We start from the raw sequence: 22,091 nt of genomic DNA, 5'->3' as shown, positions 1-22,091 counted from the left end.
ATTATTGTATAGTGTCAATTGCTTTGACTTTTATGTCGTATCGACGAAGTTCAATCGTTCCCTATCAAGTCATCAAAGTCGTCTGCTCAAAACACAGGAAGCGAGGAGTTCTCTTTGAAACACTTCGACTTCACACAGTGTATCGACAGACTGCATTTATTTTGGACCAGAACACTTCTCACTCGTTTTCTCGATTTTATCAAACACACACCATTAGTTTACTTTTTCGTGGATTCAGTGTTGTCATGACGATTATTAACACATCAAGCACTGGTGAATTCCTCAGATGAGATGGAATGCGACGAGTCTGTGCACGATCTTTTGAGACTCGTACCCATGGCACGAAGGCACAAGCTATATAGAAAAGTGATCTTGCCCAGCCAGGTAGAAACAGGTATATGCCGAGCAGTTTTGCACTATTCTTATAGTTATTGACCAGTGAGGGCGCTACACTCATTTTCATCGTTGCTGTCTTGTTTTCAACGTTTCGGTTTTCAAAGAACCAAACGTTAGAGTTAGGCTGAAGCAGACGGCAGGAAAAAAATCGTTTCACCGACCACGGTGAGTCACAAAAATATAAAATTTGTCATGACTGTTCAAAGTTATTGTACTATTTCCATTTATCTCACAATTCAAGGTCCTATTCTTTTTTTGTTGACAATGGACATTTTGCAGACTTTTTTGCGATAGAGTTCAAGGTCGTTGTTTTATTTCTATGGACCTAAAAATACAACATATCTTCAAATTAATGATCAATTTCGGCACTATAATTCCTTTCAACGAATGCCCAGCAAAATTGGTAATTGTTACCATCCAGGGCGGAGTTTACCCACTGAAAACCTACTTTATTTTCAAAACAATAATATTCATTTGAAAGCTATAAATTATGTGTATATTTTCTCCTTACGATAATAAAGTCATTGTGCTATGAAGATATTTAAGTTATAAAAGTGTTAAATTGACCCATATTCTATTGAAAAAAATGGCTAGATTGGTGCGAAATCTCAAGAATAAACATGGCATGAAACAACGACATGCACATAGCCCGCGCGCATTGAGGAAGTGATGTGCAGTCTTCCTTTCCTGATCGAAGCAAATCGGTCAATGTTTTGTCTGTTCGTCTCTTTCTTAATGACACATTTTACACATGTCAGACCTATAGATGGCGCACGTCTCATGACAATAGGTACATATCATTAAGGTAGTTCCCGTCTAAAAATTGAAAGACAAAGGTTTGCTCCAACTTGTCTCAAAGAATCTTGACCTTTGCCCTTCGATTAAGATAGAATGAGCGTCGAGATTGAAAGACTTACATTTCCTCTCAAATTTTCAGAAAGAGAACTTTATTTCATTCCCTTTCGAAATAAAGAATAAAAACAAAGGATCACTGTGCAAAATTTGATACTAAAATAAGAAATTTCCAAATATTTCCCTACACTTGAAATTCAAAATGGCCGCTTTCCCTGTGTTAACCCTGTAGGGAAAATTAAAGCTTTTGATTTTCACGCAAATAAGCGTTTCTTTGCTCCAGAGCTGAGGAGCTTCAAAATGAAATAAGTGGTAAACCAGAGCAGTATTCTAAAGCAGTCCGAATATCAGTCTTCGGGGCATAGAATTCTACCCTGATGAAGAGTAAATATCAGGAGTCACAAATTCGGTACCAGAGAAACGAATCATTTAATATTTACCGACACACGAAATTAAAAATTAGCAAGCATCCGTGTGCTCCAAAGCTAAAATGTTAAATTCTCGAATTTCACAAAGATAAGGCGCCGGCAATTTTTCACCACGAACTTCAAAATTAGCTGATACAAGGGTTAGTATCGATCAGAAAAGAATTTTAAGAAATTTGGAATCAGAAAACTTGTCCCCGAGGCAAATTCTACCTTCAAACGTAACGGTTTTGAAGCTAGAAGACAAAACTTGAAGTCATCTCCGCATGCCAAGTCATTCGGGCACTGACCTTTCTCGACACTGAGTGAGTTTGCAAAACAGGGATATCATCCCTAGCGATCAGATTTTGGGTGAACATAACATTTATAGTCTGCATCTGTAGGCAATTATTCGGTCTTGTATGCCAATAAATATATATTAAACGAGATGTAATCTTAACGACTCCAGGATTTGTAGGTCTGACGCAAGAGCATATCAGGTGATAACGTGTCGGACGTGAGATGTCCGTTAAGGACGACAGGTTACTTTAACCATAGGTAAAAACGATCTATTTACATGGATACTTCTAATTCTAAAATATTTCACAAGGATCGCAATTTTGTTGATTTGCTGTGTCAGCTGGTTTTCTAACAGCTATACCGTCGGTGACGGCAGTTAATTAGAATGTAAGACTCATATAATTCCAGCGTATCAATGATGGGGCCGATTTACACCGAATGGAATGGTAACCCATTGAATAAGCAGGACACGTTCAGCTTTCACAATCAGCAGAGAAAACTAAAAGAAAGGTGGTTAATATCCGCGTTACTACATCTGAATTTCTAAGAACAAGGTGAAAACAGTAAACAGAACGTATACCAGCGTCATTAAACCTTATGAAGTTGATTTGCAAGATTTCAAAATATTCTTTCAATATCATGAGATCAAACTAAACCATTTACATCTGAAAAAAGTTGTTCTAAATGCATGCAATATAATCCTCAATGGACTTCCCTTTCGACTAAATATCAACTAAGCAGAAATTGATGCATGCTTGTGGAGCGTAGTCACTAGAGCGACGCCCCTCCCTTAAAAACGTCAAAAGGTTGACAAAACTACATGGCGTCATGCATTGTCCAGGAGTCACAACCTCTGACCTTGAACTCCATTGGTGGATCAAAATACACGTCAGTGAATGCGTCTCTGGTGTGGGGGATCGGATCTGACCTAGCTGCCTCGATCCCTTGTCGAACCTCCTTCTCGGCATCAAGGTCAATATCCTGAATTTGAACCATACAATTGCGACGTTATCAATTTACCAATTTGAACACACAAATGCCTCTCGGTCTATAAACCTTACTTACTAAAGTATACGGACATGCGATTTTGAAAGCCAGTAGGAGAATGTTTGAAAGCAAACAATTGGTCGTGTCGCCTTGTGGGTTTGATTCGATGTAAAGGTGACTGAGTTGGAAATACAGGTAAAGGTCTTTACTATACGTTGATACTGTTGGATGGTAAATAATGCCCTCAACTGACCATGATACCATAACGTGAATAGTGAAGTGACGTTAACAATACAAAACTGTACCTGATCCATAGGGAGCTCTTCCTCCTTGTTTATGTGTGTCTGTGTTTGTTTGTGTGTAAGCTTAAGTGTTTGTGTTTTGTTTATTTGTCATTTTTAATAAAATAACAGCGAAAAGCTGTTTTGTATATATTTGATCACAAAGAGCAGTATATTTATTTATTTGTTTGTTTGTTTGTCTGAATGTTTATATGTATTTCAGATGGTTAAGGTTAGGGTTAAGGTCAGGGTTAGCTTAAGTTAGGGTTAGGGTTAGGGTTAGACGTAAGTCACTACCTCTATATTGCAAGACAAGGGGAGCAACTGGGATTCCAACATCTGTATTTTCAAGTCAAGAAAAACACACCAAATAAATGCCAGACAATTGAAATATTGGGTTTGTAGCGGCATCATATCCTGTACTTACCACACCTATCCTGTAATACGATGGAAAGGGCAAAAATCGGCGATATTTCGCATCTTTCTCCTTTGATTCATACAGTTTGTACGGCAAATCTTAAGTGTCACACTTTGGCGGGTTAATACGTCAGTGAAATTCAAATTGGATCAATCAGATAGCTTGTTAGCCGATTTTTTCGAGCTCCCTGTGCCTGATCTGACAACTCACCTTCAGCGTTGCTTCGTCGGCAAGACCACGGGCCAGTAAACGCTGTGTGAAAAGCGGAACTGGATCAAGAGTTTCTCTCGCCTTCTGCACCTCCTGTTCGCTGCGATAAACATGGCCCGGAAATCTTATCGTATGAGGCTTGAAACGATAGCACACTAGTTCCAAAATTATTGGACCCTTTTAAGCGGAAAAATGGTAAAAAATCGAAAAACAATTTAATGCATAGCAAAATACCTGCATATACATAGTCGTAGTCTATGGCACAGGGCATGGCATTAACCTACGTATATATAATTTGGAGAGGTCATGGTAGATTTTGAATCACTACAAGTGTGATCAAATAAGGCACTGATAAAAACAAACACTCAGCACTATCCACCGAAAAACTTTGGTGAAGCTCGAGAAACATTTATCATTTTTAGTCCCTAACCAAAACGGAACAAAAAAACCAAACAACCTAACAAAATATAACTATGTGATAGCATCAATTTTGCAGATTGTCAATTACAAAATCCATACCCATGTTGTGGTCTTGGTCTAGTACATACAATACCATATGCATAGTATGTGCTCATCTGAATACTCCTATTTTAGTTGTGTATACATAATTATAGCTTTTGTCTTTGTCGGCAAGGATCTTCTTCGGCAGCCATACAATTTGTGGCCAACATTCTTTCGATGAGTCGTATATGTTATGATTTATTTTATGACTTTTACGTTATAACTTATTATAGTAACACCTATATAGCCAGTGGCGTTTCATCCGGTGATCGCCCATGAGCACTGCTTTGAATTTTTGCTCGTTCATGTTTTGTATGTGCGTGCGCAGTGCTGACGTGTACCCTGTAATACTGAGGAAAGCTGACGTCACGCACACAAACCTACGAAAACGAGATGCTATACTTGGAAAAGAGAACAGTCTCACAGGTGATTGTCTTTACTGTGCCCTTACCTTTCCCGCCAGACAGTATTCCCGACAAAATCTTGTGGCTTCTCTCACTGCCAAAACATCAGCGCCATCAGCCTAGCATGTGAAAACATATAGTTCTAAGTATCTTCTGTGCCTTATTGTATTAACACGTTTTATATATGAATGCACCTAATGCATAGTATACACGCACATATTCAATAATGGTCATCCGTCGTATTTATTATTCAATTCAAATAACACAGGTCACAAGAGTGAAACTTACCTGTATACCTGGAATAAAATTCACTTTATTATGGAAAGACGTTGATGCAGAAGCTCTTGAAACAGGTGTATTCATCGCGACTTGATTATTCTCGCATACGTAAATCACAGGAAGATCCCATAGCTTGGCCATATTAAACGACTCATAGACCTGACCCTGGTTGGCGGCGCCGTCTCCGTACACAGCCAATGCAACGTTGTTGGCTTGTCGGTATTTCAAGGCAAATGCAAATCCAGTTCCGACAGAAACCTTTGATTAAAGAGGCGGATAAAGACAAACATTTAGACGGAAAGAGAAAGGCAGACGGACAGACAGACAGACAGACAGAGAGAAAGAGGGATAGATAATACATGAATATATAGATTGATAGATGGTTGAATAAATGTACGGATAGACAAACTTATCACATGATATGTTTTGTAAAAAGAAATTTTTGATCGAGACAATTAGTTAGATTACCAATTTACTTCTGAAAATTTTGTCTTATTTGTGGATGGGTCTGTTTTCAGTATGATAAAGGCGAACTGTCTGAGCTGACATTACACAGAACCAGGAATGGCTCAATTGCGTCGAACAGACATTCTCTTACCGATTCACCCCGTGTCAGACCTGACAGCCCTAAACACTTATATGTAAAGAAAGTTACGAGTAAACTATGTGAAATGGGAAAAAATGGGTAATGTTCGGTGGACGAGTTTACTAAACCTGAGATATTATCAATGATTTATTTGCACATAAGTTTTTTAAAGCCATAACACTAAATGCACTTGATCTACCTGCACTTTTAAATTTGAGGTAAATAGGTGACCTTTATGATTATAGTTTGAAGGGTTGAGTATGCTGATAATTTATTCATTAGCATGTTTAATTAATGTTTGAAATTATGCCACACATCGTTACTTCACTGTTGTAGGTTATTATTGTATCAGGGCGTTTTCGCAAGAGGGCCACCGTGATTTAAATCTTACGCTGATTATATCATGGAATGTGACTGAAAAAGAACAGCGCATCAATTGGTGTATATTTTGTGTCACATTCTGCATTATTCACAGACGTGTCCATTCTTATGCCGGAAAATTTACAATTTACGGTAGGTTATTGCGTGGAAATATGACAAGGTATGAGAAAGCAGTCGGGAGACGAAGTCGTCTAATACTATGTATAAGACTACTTTACCACTAAACTAATAATAGACAGTGGCTACATACAGTGAAGCATAACAGTTGGGTGAGAGACTGTACAATATCGGCATGGAGTCCAGTGACATGAAGTTTCTCTGTTGAAGATAGAAATGTCTCTGATTTGAAAGGCCAGGTGTACCTTTGATAAATCACTTTTGGCGGAAATGGTCTGTGAGTCACGAGGAAGGCACGTGGTGTATTTAATAGATTGTCTGAGAAGATGGAAACTCTAGTTGACGTTGGTAGAATAAACAGTGATAGGAAGTGGTGTCTGAAAGCTAAAATCTTAGAGAGAGTGTCATAGAGTATCTATGATGAGAAAATGTACCAAATTAATAGTAACGCAATACAAGACTGTATTTCCTAACATCATGCTCGAAACGGTGATTTGATTTCTGCTGCCGAGTTTCTGATTGGAGAGCTCCCGTTCATGCTTGTGTTGCCGCTTTACACTCAAACTGACTATGTTACTGGTGCATGACGTAGAGAGTAATACTTGATAGTGTGTAATGTAGAATTATGCATTATCTATATTTTCCGAACCAAGGCATTCATAGCGCTGTATCATGGGTTTAATGGCATTTTCGTCTTGTTTGTGACCGCATAGCCGGTATGGAGACAGTTGAGATGACTACGCACCTGACTTCCTAGGATTGGAGTACAGAGAAAGTTGTGAGCTTGTAAGTGCATCGATCCACCTTTTCCTTTGGCACAGCCTGTCTTCCGACCTAGGCGAGTTAAAAAATGTATTCGTTTTTAAAGGGAAGATTATATGGAACCATTAATCAATAACTGATTGATCAACTTACAATGATATGTATGAATCTCCTTAATTTTGGTTGAATCTGTGGAACAGTACTTTAATATGAACAACAGGCTATATGAACAACAGACTGTTGTTCGAAAGGTTCATGCGCCACCAAATAACTTTCCCTTTCTTGATTTGCTTTTTCTATGACATTTGTCGTTTTCTTCGTCTGGATGAGATCAGTCCATTCAATCAGTTAAAACTACGACTAGATAAAATGCTTCAAGTATATTTAATACGCATATGAACGTATGTTGAACAGCACATCAGTCGTGTACGTAACGTATATCTATGCAGAAAACGAGTATACGTCACGCACATCTTAGCGGACGAAATGTACACTGTACTTGTGCATTTGTAGGACAAGAGATAATCGATTCTCACGGGTACGTAAGAATGGAAAAATTCACCAAGTAGTGCATTTCTCAATGCTCACTGGTGAGAATTTTTGAATCCTTACCGGTAGCTGTGAGAATGACAAGAGATTCTCACCAAAAGCGTCACTTTCTCGCTCCAGTCTCGCATTTTTTCCCCTAAATTGATTGTACCACTCTCTGTTAAGGCCGGGGATTTAGCGGAGTGGTTTTGACTGTTATGTTCTCTCTAGATGACTGGGTGCCGTACATTGTAAGTTCGAATCCGAGGAATTACCTAGTAACTCGGCAATAATTTCCCGGACAGAAAGACCTCTTGTGTACACCCATCCATGATTCCGATATCCTCCCATCACAAGATCTCCTGGTTCGATGGCGCCTTCCACCCCAATGCTCAACGCTTCCTGGTGTCAATGAGGATGAAATAAATCATGTTTAGTGCTAGACATTAGATAAAAAAACAACTAGAAGTTCGACATGAAGATGAACTTCCTTTAGTAGATAGGGTATTATTGTGCCTTGCCATGATCGGCTGGAGTTGAGGGCGCCAAAATAGTCAGTTACTCACTGTACAAACCGTGTTCAGAGAGAAATGTGGTGAATAAATTTAGTATTTCTGTATCACGAATAATTCCAATAATGATCGAAGGACCCTTTCTATTCTCGTCCAGTTTAGAGTTCGCAGTCGATCTCATAGAATTGTGTCTACGAACATAAACGAACATGATGCTTGCAAAAAAGCCCTACATCCGTTGATTACAAGCCAGCAGCTTGCATTACAATTTGAACGTTTGTGAGTCTCTATAAATGCGGGATAAGTTTCGTTATTACCATAACGCTAAACATTCGACCGCTGACAAGAATTTAAGTCAAGCAAACAAGTAACTCACTTCGTACCTCACCCATGCAGTTGTGGCAAGATCCTCGTATTTCCTCCTCTATGTACAGTTTATCGATTTCCTCTTCCATTTTACGGATAAGTATCATCTGCCTGTAGAACTTCAACGCGTCATCCCGGGTCAGATTCACCAGAGTAGACGGTCCACTTTCCAGGAGGTGTAGATGGTACTCCTACATATGTGTTTCAGATTCATATATTTGTAAAACCACTTGAGGACAATTTTAATTCAAGGGATTGAGAACGCCAATGAGCACACATTATAAAGGCGGGAGAATTAGGAATAAGCCCATTTCTGTTTTCCTTTGCACAGTTGGATATTGACAGGGCTTAGAATTCTATTAATATCACTGGAAGCTCAGGTAGAAGAAAATGCTTGTCCTATCTAGTCTGTGCTACAGTCCTGACCTTTGACCTTACACCGCCTTTAGTTATATGCGAATATTCTCAATGTCATAGTGTTCCGATATGGAAATTGGCAAATGCATTCAAATGAAACTTATGGTGATGTATCAAATAGTGCTGACTTAATTAATTCTGTTTAATAGAGTATTGTGCTTCCTTAGGAATTTTATGCATGAAATGATAGTTCTCAGCTCCAGTGTAAGTGAACAGCGCCGCCATGAGCAACTTTTTGTAACCTGGTGTTTTCCCTTTAAGTGCGAGCAGGAGATGAATAAAGAGGCGACCCAGTTATTGGAAAAGAATGGAAAGCTTTGAAGTAAGATCTCTGGCTCCCTTGTTAGCAAGGTGATGCATATACTAGTACAGATGTCCATCTGAGAAAAGTTACCTTAAAGTTAGCATATAGAATCGTAGATGCTATACATGTGCAGAAGACATGCATCATGTTTACCAATGAATGTCCAGTGTATACAACGAGTTGTTGTCTAAGAGGTATTTAAGCTGTATTGTGCAATTTGACGTAGTGTCAAACTTCTGACTTCCAAGAGTTATGAAAGATGTGTATTTTGTATTCGCGGAGGATAAAGACCCTGGTTTCAGTCATAGGTAAATCATGCCTCTGCGAAAAAAATGTATAGTTCTCATTAGTTCAAAGGAAGTCTGTATTTCACTACAATGCGGCATATCCATAAATATTTACCTTGGTTCGGAACTTAGCTTCAGCTGGTGCAGTACCAGCAGAACGCTTGGCCAGAAAAAATACAGCATTCTGCAGGAATTGGAAAGGATAACAATGTAACGTTTCAGAATATTTATATAAACACAAATACAATTTCTTATTTCTCTTCTACAAATAAGATATAAAGTATGAGTCCTGCAAACACTCTGTATTGGGTACAACATGCATCGTCAGGATTGACAAATTAATTCTAGTCTGAACGGAAGTTCGCATGTTAGCGATAACACTGGACACTGTACAACTGCAAGGGCCTATCCTTGAAAACTTCATAACATATAACTATCTCAATCAGTGTATCAATGTTAAATTCTTTAAATATGTAAATTAATTAATATCGGTGTGCTAAATCCGTAAAACCTATGATAAAGGCGAGAGAAAAAATATCTGTTCAAATTTCTGTCGTTTTACTCAAAATCTTCAAACATGTAATACAGCTAATTATAAAATTTGTTATAGCAGAAGTCAATAGCTAGGATAGCTTTCATATATTCAACGTGGCTTTTGCCACAGTGCAAGTGCACTGCACTTTTGACGGTTATCGTAAATTGACATACCGCATTGATTCCTCTTAAAATCGTGACGAAGTTGCAAAACGTATTTGGAATTAATAGATTCTGGAAATTTCAAGTAAGTTTGATTACCGTGATGAATTACACAAATTTCTGTACTGTAAAGCATACTCAGCTCGACGATAACTTTTATATGTTTACGGATGCATTTGATGAAAGCATGGGTCATGTCCAAAGACAATGAACTGTCACTGACAAGCAAATCAAATATGTAACTGTGACACCTTGCAGTGAAACATAGGCATTCTAATCTGATTAATGCTTATCGTTGTTGTATTTTATATATCAGAAATGTTAGCCAAACAATTAACAATGTGGAAACATGCTATATATTGTCTTTAAGACCAAGAATACATAAAAAAGAGCTGCATGGTAAAATCTATTTGTACATGCTACTACCAACGTGAGGAAACAAAAATCAGTGCAAGGGGCACTTTGCAAACTAACTCTGAGAAACAAAGAAAAATTGAAAGAAAAAAATTAATGACGACCTTCCAACCAAAGTTTATTTTCCTTCAATATAATAAATGAAGTTCGAAACCAGATCAAATACAGTGTATTCACTTTTGATGTATGGTCTAATTACAGAACTTTATTACAAATGCAAATGACCCAATGATCATGTGTCTCACTCATCAAACTTTTGGCATACCTAAACCTAATGTAACTCATGTACCACGGTAGTCCGATCAAATTCAGTGCATTCAGCTGTGATTGATATACACACACACACACACACACACACACACACACACACACACACACACACATATAATATATGTATATATATATATATATGTATATATATATATTTATATATATATATAAATATATATATATATATATATATATATATATATATTGCCTAGGTACTGAAGTTCATTGAATATGCAAATAAGCTAACAGTCAGCTCATAATTTACTCCACATTTCTTAGCAAAACTAAATCAAGGAAAGGCCGATGTAGCTTCGAAGTCTGGTAAAATTCATTGTATTTGATTTTGATTTTAAGTATGGCTAATTTACAGAAGTTCATAGCATATATGCAAATAAGCTAATATCCTTTGTCACGCTCTTCAACCTGTCAACAAAACTTAGAAAAACCAATTTATCCGAGAAGTGCTTCCCTGTACCTTCTTCCCTTGTGTTCGTAAAGACACCACCTAAATGCAATCAGTACGGTGGTTATTTACATAAAGTTAAAATGCAAACTCGTCATAAGTGTCCCTCCACAGTAATGACGTATTTGTGGCGAAGTTTCATATCAATGGCCAACATCATAAACACCAGCACTTGTTTGATTTCTCACATCCGTATTGCTATCGTACATCCTTCATAATTCTGAACCGGATCATTGATTTTTGACGTCAGAATTGTCGTCAAAGTGAATGACCTCTGCCACAACACTGATAAATTAGAACAATTAAAAGATCCTATTCTCCCAATTATAGTTCCGATCATGTTTACATCAAAGTGGGCTCAATATCATATTCGTTCAAGGTAAAACATTATTAGGTCCAAGGAACATTTATCATTTAGAATTCATTGAAACAACAAAACAACAAAACGTCCTTTCAATTATGTACACATTATGTTGTCCTGTGGTTACTACGTCAAGCTATTTAGGTAACATAACTGAGTTAGATGCAGCAAATAATTTCTAAAAGTGACAACTCAAGTTAACAGTAACACTTCGGATAACAATGTGACGTGCATGTATTCTGGCGGTTTTCGTCAGTAATCGTTACGCATACGTACGTTCGAGGGCCAATGATAAATTAAACAAATCAGTTCAGGGGTCATTTACTTGTTGAACTTTGATGCCCGATAAAGGACGTTGTTCGGCCTTGAGTATTATTGACGTGAAAACGTTCAGCTTATCAAATCAGGATTAGTACAAGAGCAAGATTTGCTGAATATTCGAAACATTCTTTATAAATACTAGGATATTTAGTAGACTTTCCTTATGCGCAGAAACGTACATTGTCGACAAAGGGAAAAACGGGGGGAAGATAAGGCTTGAGTTGGAGGCACAGGGGAGAGCGTGACTACATGTGATAAGGGGCGTTCCCTGAGCCGTGCAACAACCGCAAAACAAGTAACAGATTTTGACGCCTTGAAAATGTGTTCTCTTTTCACAGGAGTCGAAACAAGAGTACTTACTAGTTGAGAGTATGATTTTGATTGTTTTGACTAATTTTGATTCCCTTCACGGAATCTTAGAAACACTACCGATGAACATATGTTCTGTGTCCAAAATAAAAACAAGGGGGCGTAATAGGAAGAAAATACACAGGGGCGTTCTTGTCTCGTGAGCCAAATGAAAAACATCAACTAGTTTTATTGCCCCCCCCCCCGGGTGTACATTAAGAAAGACATGAGGCCTGTTGCCAATGACTAAATAATGAATAAATTACAGATGTTTTTAACAAAAAACATTTTAGTAAGTGAATTAAGATATTTTTAGGATAACCGAGAGAGCTGAATTTTGAATTACTGTTTGCCTAAAATCCAATAAAAGAAAAGCCAGTACTTATAATTTTTCCAAACAAACCACTCTTTAGTGCCTTGCTTGAACTGAATCTGATAATACGAATACATATTTTTTTGTGGAGTTCGAAAAGCAGGAAAAAACAGTATTCGTCTGTGTACTTGATGAAACTACTGTTTTTTATATAATAATCACAGCGTTATCAATACATTTATGACTAAGTATTGTCAAGTGTGCAATTTACATTGAGCCTCTAGTTTCCACCTCTGGCGGAAACTAGTTTCTCAACAAGCAAACCCAGTTGCTTTACACTGCTCTGAGTTCCGTGGATACTGGTTAACGCAAAGCTTCGATATTCTGCCGAACATTAATTGTTGAAAACTGATATACGGTCCCTGAAATTTTCTCATTTCGCTGACTACCCGCGCAACTTTACATAAGAAAGTTGACCAAAATCGCTGTCTTTCTGGTTTAAAACTCCTGTGGCATACGTCACATATTTAGGTCAGGCAAACTCAATGACACCGTCGCTACAAAAAAGGCGCTTACATGTATTTATATATCGAAAATGGTTGGATCGGTACTATTAATGGAGCGACATGTCGCAGCGTTTGTCTAGCTTGAACACCCGCCGTTAACATTAACAACCTGATTTGTTGTAACTAGTTAAGAAGTAATTATCTATTTCCGAACTGTTCGTAGCCGGCGAAAATTTTGTTACAACCGTCAATTGTCGCCGGCTTCTGAAGAAACAATTAAATGCAGTTACACTTACAGAAAGTTATTAGTTCAGCAAACTTTGTAAGCTTTTGCCTCTATCTTCAATTGCGGGTAACCTCTCCAGATAACAGAAAACTATGTAAAACAATGTTTCTGCAACTGCATTTAATTTTGATGCTTATACTTACCTTAAACAGGTGATATTTGCGCCTCAGAGTTATCGTGACAACGTTCATGTTAACGCTGTAAACCGTTAGGTAAAAAGTGGTGGTCAGTAAGGCAACCTTGTAAAACGATAATCACTCATGTGCAGCTGAAACCTTTGTTCTAGCAACCTTGGGGATTGTTGGCATCAGATCCGATTTTCTGAGAAGTTCAAATACACATGTATCATCCATAAATATTCTCAAATGTTCTACAAGCCACTTAAAAATAAAATGTTTTCTCTCTCATGCATGCGCGCATAAAAAGTGGTTTAATGGAACCCTTAGAGTTCATTTGTCGGCACGACACGACACAGCAAGGCACGGTTCGGCACGGCCTGGCAAAAATGGCAAAACAATCCAACAAATTTGTGCTTTTTATCGATCAGCCTTCAGAATACTAAGTTAATTTACGCTCCACTTAGGTGAAACTTTTTATCTGTCAGGAGGTACGAGACGAATGATGATGAGGATTATTTTGTACAAACTTGCCCCGGACATGGGTGGGAAGTCAAAATTTAGAAACTAAGCTAGCTTGAGGTCAGGTTAACACAGTGTGATTCACATTTTACTTTGCTAAACTTATGATGAAAACAAATTAAGATTTATGCGGTTAACATATTTACAAACAGTTCTCAACAATTTCATGTGAAGTACAATAGTCAGCTGCACGTTTACAAAAAGAATATTATGTATATTGCACCATAGTGTTTACATATATATATATATATATATATATATATATATATTATATATAATATATATATATATATATATATATATATATATATATATATATATATATATATATATATATATATATATATATATATATATATATATATATATATATATATATATATATATAGTTAATAATGTATTAGAGTGTATAAATGTTCCACTCTGAGCTTGTAAATCCCAGATATTTAGAAGGGACTAAGCCCTTCTTCTTCATTGGGTCCACTGGTAACAGTTTCTGGTGTCTGTCCATGTCCTCTGGTGGGGGTGGCAGCCTATTTTTTTCTGTTGATTCCGTTGTTTATTGTGTCCAGTTTTCTAATCAAAAATGACCTTTAAATGTACGAGTTTCTTCCATATACGGGCAGGTGGCGCATTTCTTGCTGATACACGGTGCTGATCCTGGGTTTGTCCCCGTGACGTATAGAAAAACAGCATCGAAATAACAAAATTTATAGGCAATTAAGAGAATCATTTTGGATTAGAAAACTGGACACAATAAACAACGGAATCAACAGAAAAAAATAGGCTGCCACCCCCACCAGAGGACATGGACAGACACCAGAAACTGTTACATAATTGTTACATATTTCTTCTTTTGTCATGCAAGGAGTTTTGAACTTGACAGTGGCAGTTCTAGATTAGTGACTGTAGTGGACCCAATGAAGAAGAAGGGCTTAGTCCCTTCGAAATATCTGGGATTTACAAGCTCAGAGTGGAACATTGATACTCTCTATATAGATAGATAGATAGATAGATAGATAGATAAACACACACACACGCTAAATAATAAAAACACAAATTACTTCAAGTGAAAAGTAATTATATATGTTACTTAAGTTTCATGCATCCTGCAATCTTCGGATAGAATTGAAAGGATTTTTAAATCTGCACTCATTTACATGGTTTTGAGTCATCATTCTGTTTCGATTTGCTGTTAAAATTTGATAAATGATATTTGTTTTGCCGGCGACATTTTGAAAGCAAGTCAGAGCGTTTGTTTAGCAGCGCCACGAATAGCTGTTCTGATATACAAAGATAACATTACTCACTCATCTTAGAGTAATTCGATGCTTTGTCAATGACTGACATCGAGAGGTCAAAGACCTGGTCCTTGTCTTTTACAGATCAAATAAACTTTGACAACTCTGTATTTGTAATCACTAAACTATTGCATGTAATAAGCGAAGCGCGCCTTGAAGGTGGTATCAGTGAGGCTGGTGTAAACCTTCTCCTTGCTGGCTCTCGTTGATACCTTTGCCTTGGAAACCATACCTTTGACTTGACAGTTACCCTTCAAAGGGCATGTAGACTTTTCTCGGTAATTACAATCAGCTGGTCGATCTTTACGCTGACATCCGGTGATTACCTTCTATTGTGCGATTTTGTTACACTACCCATATTCTTCATGCAGCTGTAACTCACTTTGACTGTGTTCCTATTGAAGATCTTGTGGAGTTTGGACCCTTTTAGACAGTGTTTATCGACAAGTTTCTGAAGTTTATCGTAAACCAAACGACAATGTCCATAAACAGTCTAATCTAAACAATATCAAGTAGTAAGGGCATCTTTGATGAATAGAACAGCCACTGATGGAAATACCAAAACAACTCGGCGTTGAAGTCAAGTGGCTCCACCACAGGGGCTCCACCGATCAGATTCAATATGTCAAGGCTAACATCACGTGGTTCAACCTCTTCCCCATTCAGTAAAAACGTGGAAACTAATATCGGCAAGAAATGTATTCAACTTGTTGATAAACTCTTTCAAAATGGGTCCAATCTTCACAAAGTCAAACGTGTTGTTTACAAGGCCGAGGTATCAACGGGAACCAGCAAGGAGAAGGTTTACATCGGCCTTCAAGTTAGGAGCGCAAACCATACACGTCAAGGCAATATTACAGCTCCAGTTATACAGCTCATAAATTACCCGCGCCAAAATTAAGAGAAAGGGATATGAGCTTTATAACCGCCGCATACTGTCTTATAAGAATACAAAGCAGTTGGCACTTACCACTCTCCTTCTTCACCTTGGACGAAAATCACGAACGCAGATAGTTTTTCGTCGATGTACTGTACAGCTGAAGTTGTTATTCTATATGAGATCAAAGTACACTACTGCACGAAGTGGAGGAGACCAACGCACACACAGAAGTCATCGGCGGAAATAACCATCCGTTCATAAAATATAGTGCGTACGAGTTGTTGTTGAATGACTCGTTGGAAGTTGCTATTTTCCTGCATTTATTCCCTATTATGCACGAAATATTTTTTTTTAATACAAAATGATTATCTTGTACGATATGTTATTTTATTTTTCTTGAAAACACGGGAATATGACGTCTAAACAAATTCAATAATCCATATCATACGAGGTAATAAATTACCAGGTCCTATTGTAGAAAATATCAAAATAAAATATTTACTAGGCAATGAATGACCATCTTGAACCACGAATAGCGCTGTTAACGGTTACAGGTTTGTTACTACATATAGTCCAGTCAATCTAAGCCAAAAAAGGGGTCAACCTAGGACTAATTGCAACAGAAATTATTTCTTCACCATGCATTTTGGAAAGGTCCTAGAAATAACATACTAAAAGTATAATAAAATCTAAGGGGTGCAACAGTGCCTACCACCTATAGTTTCCTACTCATACACAAAAAACATTGGTAGGAAACTTTTTAACTATAACAATGTCTTGAAAAATTTCAACTTTCCATTAAACAACAGCAGAACTTGCAATTGCTTGTCATCCCCCTTTTGCTATAAACCACTTGGTCACATAATAACTGGTGACCTGACCATCATTACCAACAGGTAACTTCGGCAACTCTTTCAATATGGCCCAAAATATCGAGAGCCACAAAATATTAATTGGAAATTTAATTTCAGAATTATCATGGATGCCGCCGAAAAATATGCAAGACAGTGGGCTGCAGTTGAGGAAGTTGATGTGGAATGCCTCTCTGACTGGCTGAGCAAAGTCGGAGATAAATTAAAATCACGTATTTCACATTTCCGTTCTCACAGTAAAGATGTAAATACTTCCTCAGTATTAGATGACCCATCGGTCAAAGCATGCCTCGATGCTTTACACAACGAATATGTTGTAGTTCCTGCAGACAAAGCTTCAAACAACATTATCTTTGTCTGTAGGAATTATTGTATCCAGTGTATAATAGATGAATTAAACCTTCATTCAGATAAGACTAATACAACCTACACTCTTTCCTCCCTCACTGATGAAGACATTTTTTTCAAACCATTCATCTGTGCTCAATGAATTTGGCATTCCTTTGAAAGAAAAGGACAAAAAACTGCCTATGTTGTATTGGATACCTAAACTGCACAAGAACCCTTACAAATAACGTTTTATTGCAGGATCAAGCAATTGCACTACCAAACATCTGTCACAATTATTGACTATATTCTTGTAGCTAAATACTTTGTACTGCACGGGAGAATTATTTCTCTATCCAGAGCTTTCGACAACTATCCAGCCGTCTTTATCAATGGTGTCGATTAGCACCACTGCGCATGCGTGATCTTAAAATATTATCCCAGATTCGGGGAAGTTGATACCGTCAGCCATCCCGATTCAGCGTTGGTTTATGTGTTCTTATGTATATCGCTTCCTTAATACCTCTCTTGAACCAATCTGGTTCCCGATCCAAGATTTTCACATTTTCTACATTTTCTTCTGTAGCGATCCCAATGATAGGCTGGAGGAGAAAACCCACATCAACAATGCCCTTCATCACTGTGGTTATCCATCCTGGGCAATTAAGCAGGCAACCCGTACCAGAAAGAAGGCCCACACTAACTCAGTACAGAGGAATGGAAATCAAAAGAAGGTGCACGTAACTGCTCCATACATCAAAAACCTAACAGAAATATTGCAGCACACTTTCAGAACATATGGTGTGCAGTTACACGCTAGTCCCTTTAACACCATCAGACAACTACTGGTATGCCCGAAGGATCCAACACCATCGAAAGACGTATGTGGTCCTATTTATCACATCCGATGTGAGGGTTGTGGAGATAATGAATGCAAAATGGACTATATCGGAGAAACAGAACGATCCTTGCAAGCCCGAGTGAAAGAACATCGGCGTCCAAGCTGCGTCACTTCAGAGGTTTCTAAACATATTCACAATGATTCCCCGGGTCATAATTTCATGGTAGAAAATGTGAAAATCTTGGATCGGGAACCAGATTGGTTCAAGAGAGGTATTAAGGAAGCGATATACATAAGAACACATAAACCAACGCTGAATCGGGATGGCGGACGGTATCAACTTCCCCGAATCTGGGATAATATTTTAAGATCACGCATGCGCAGTGGTGCTAATCAACACCATTGATAAAGACGGCTGGATAGTTGTCGAAAGCTCTGGATAGAGAAATAATTCTCCCGTGCAGTACAAAGTATTTAGCTACAAGAATATAGTATGTCTGCACAGATGAGTCTGCATCATTGAATTATTGACTATAATTTTAACAACCATCAAAAATGTTCTTTTTCGATATTGTGACAAAGTGTATCAAACAAGTGGGTTGAATCAAATGTGGATACTAAAAAATTCGAAGGAATTGTTGCTTGATTTAAAAGTCAAGAAAAACAAGTTCAGTTCAATCCGAACATTTGACTTTTCCACATTATACACCACAATTCCCCACAATAAACTTAAAACAAGGCTGTCATCTCTTGTTAAACAAGCTTTCCTGCATAAAAATGGCAGTAGAAGGTACCAATACATTACCATCAAACATAGGACAGGTTATTTCAGTAACAACATGGATGCCCAGCACAAATACACAGATGAAGAAATTATTAAAATACTTAATTTCTTAATCGACAACATATTTGTTAAGTTTGGCGGTGACATTTCAACAATCTATCGGCATACCAATGGGTACAAATTATGCACCCCTTCCTTCTTGCAGACTTATTTCTGTATCATATGAAGCAGAGTTCCTACAGTCTCTCTACAAAGCTTGCAAGGCGTTTTAACAACACGCACAGATATATCGATGATCTGATTAGTCTAGACAATCCAAACATATCAAATAACTTACATCATATTTACCGTGATGAGTTGGATATCAAAGAAACAACAGAGGGTAGGAACTCTGCTTCATATCTTGATCTGTTCCTACAAGTGGGTACTAATGAGCTACACACTAAGCTGTATGATAAAAGGGATGATTTCGATTTTGAAATCATAAATTATCCTTACTTGTCAAGTAATATTCCATCTGCACCTGCTTATGGTGTGTACATGTCTCAACTTCTCAGGTATTGTAGGGCTTGTGATTCCTACACTGATTTCTAACTGAGACACAGCTCATTGGCATCAAAATTACTGAGACAAGGATACACAACAAAAAAACTCGTCAGGACTTTCAAAAAGTAATCGATATGACGACATTGTGACCAAACAAGACAACTCGGTCACTCAAATGATTAACGACAGCATTCCCGGCTTTGACTTATTACAGTGATTCATATCCTGTATCTTTTCATACAATATTTAGACAATTTTGGGACCAATCCTGGCGGGTGTAGCATGCTAGCAGGGTACGCTTACCCATTCCGGACACCTGGTACCACCACTAATTATCAGTGGTTCAGGATGGTCCTACTTAAATTTGTAAATCACAATTGTCCCATGGACCTTGCAATATATTACCTTGAATGGAAATGATTATTGGACCAGTTTAATGTCATATTGCATAAATGTAAAGGGGGCTCATGGGTATAAAATTGTCGCTGATAGATGGTTTCTACTTAAAATATGTGGCTAAACATGATTTTGATACAGGTTTTTTGGCTTATTTGCCTCGTTTTTGGTATAGGCAATGTGGTTGAAAATATTTTGTCGTCATAGAAATATTCCTCATTTGCATAAATCCAATATGGCCGCCACAACACTTCACTTTTCTTTGTTTTTCTACAATTAATAACTATTTTTAAGCTACTACTGACAGCAATAGAATAATTTTTTTACTTCGTATTTTAGATAAATCCTAGAGTAACATACTAAAAGCCTAGTACAATCTAGAATTGTAAACAGTGCCTAATATGCATAGATGTAAAAAGATTATGGTTACAAACTTAGTGCTGATAGAATGCCTTTCTGCTAAAAATAATTGGCTAAACATGATATGTTATGCAGGTTTTTGGCTGATTTGCCTTGGTTTTGGTTTAGGTAATGTTGATAGAAATATTTAGTCGTCATAGTAACTATAAGCTACTTCTGACAGCAATAGAATTGCTTATTCACTGTGTATTTCAGAGAAGTCCTACAATGACATACTAAAAGCCTAGTACAATCTGGAAATGTAAACAATGCCTAATTTGCATCAATGTAAAAAGATTATGGTTACAAACTAGGTGCTGATAGAATGTTTATACTAAACATATTTGGCTAAACTTGATATATGCAGGTTTTTGGCTTATTTTGCCTTGTTTTTGTTTTAGGCAATGTTGATTGAAATATTTTTTCGTCATAGAAATATTCCTCATTTGCATAAATCCAATATGGCCGCCACAACACTTCGCTTTTCTTTGTATCTGCCTAATTAATAACTATTTTAAGCTACTTCTGACAGCAGATAGAATTATTTTTTCTTTGTGTATTTTAGAGAGGTCCTAGAATGACATACTAAAAGTCCAATACAATCTAAGAGGTATAACATTACCTGATTTGTATAGATATCAATTGATAATGGGCGCAATACATTCACTGATAAAAGAAATATGCATATTGAATTGAGAAAAATGTGACATTATGTTCAAGTAATGTATGCATTTATCTTATTTTTTTGTCCAGGCAATATTTCTGAATACGTTTTATCGCCCGAAAAATATTCCTAATTTGCGTAACTCAAGTATGGCAGCCGTTGTGTTTCACTTTTCACTGCATTTCACTTAAAAATTATATTTAATCTACACAACAAGTAGTTTTTGTTTCCACTCTGTATTGAATGTATAGAATGACAAACAAAATGACTAGTAAACTCTAAGAGGAAGAGGTGAGACAGTGCATAATTTGAATAAATATAAAACTTAGTAATGAGATCAAAATCGTTGCTGTTAATAGATTTCCTAAAAATATATTGAGCAAATTGACATTTTATTCAAGCAATTCGATTATTTAATGTATTTTTTGTGTGTAGGCAATGCATCATATCATTTAAGATTCCTCCTTTTACATTAACTGCAATGTGCCCCTCCTACCACTTTACTTTTCCCTTCCTTTGACCTATAAAATTAATGAATATATATATTGTTAAATAACAACCGATATCATTTAGAACTATTTCTTCATTGTAAATTTTAGTAGGGTCATGGAAATTACATACTGCAAGTTTAACCCTTTCACAACCATGGTTTGTCCCAAATCCATTGTTTGCTATGGTAAAGTTGGACCTGTACACAGGGAACTGGGGATGAAAGAGTTAAAGGCCTTTGTTGGCACCAGATCGTCTCATCAGAAAATTTACCCACCAGATTACAATTTCAATGGAAAACAAAGGGCTATCACATCTCCATAATCCTCTAAGAGACTAGAACAAAGGCGATCCCAGTGATCGCGAAAAGTGCCTTTAATGAAGTTGTGCATAAGACTGCTAATTTACCCAGATGCTAAATGGGTCATAGATGCTATACAAACCTGGTGCTGATAATCTAATTACGAAAGTTATAAGCTGACAATGTAATGTCTATGTAAGATCATTTTTTTGCTTTTAGTTTAGGTGATTCTCAGAAAGTAGATTGGTGAAATCATTTAAGAAGTTCTACGGTAGATACGGAGATGTTGTATAAAAATATGACCTGACTATTTCTCAAATGATGAGTGACAGCATACCAAATTTTGACTCACAAAAGTAATTTGGTGAATTCACCAAATAACA

At 37.1% G+C, this 22,091-nt stretch overlaps 1 protein-coding gene across 2 annotated transcripts; it reads right to left on the bottom strand.

Annotated features, from left to right (window-relative positions):
- Positions 1 to 1,326: 1,326 nt before the first annotated feature.
- LOC139130974 (pyruvate dehydrogenase E1 component subunit alpha, mitochondrial-like) lies at positions 1,327 to 16,320 on the bottom strand. Of its 2 annotated transcripts, none has more exons than XM_070696847.1 (10): positions 16,180 to 16,320; positions 13,414 to 13,591; positions 9,408 to 9,476; positions 8,302 to 8,475; positions 7,682 to 7,808; positions 6,862 to 6,950; positions 5,042 to 5,290; positions 4,801 to 4,872; positions 3,849 to 4,025; positions 1,327 to 2,933 (listed from the first exon to the last, which is right to left on the bottom strand). In XM_070696847.1, exons 2-10 carry the CDS (start codon positions 13,459 to 13,461, stop codon positions 2,769 to 2,771), a joined length of 1,170 nt encoding a protein of 389 aa, XP_070552948.1. In that variant the 5' UTR covers positions 13,462 to 13,591; positions 16,180 to 16,320; the 3' UTR covers positions 1,327 to 2,768. The 2 variants fall into 2 exon arrangements, with proteins under 2 accessions (XP_070552948.1, XP_070552949.1); XM_070696848.1 differs by lacking the exon at positions 16,180 to 16,320 and adding an exon at positions 15,219 to 15,780.
- Positions 16,321 to 22,091: the final 5,771 nt, after the last annotated feature.

Source organism: Ptychodera flava, chromosome 4 (genome assembly GCF_041260155.1).
Source record: "Ptychodera flava strain L36383 chromosome 4, AS_Pfla_20210202, whole genome shotgun sequence".
Lineage (NCBI taxonomy): Eukaryota > Metazoa > Hemichordata > Enteropneusta > Ptychoderidae > Ptychodera > Ptychodera flava.
Note: the sequence above shows the minus strand (reverse complement) of the source record. Positions and strands in the feature narration are given on the sequence as shown.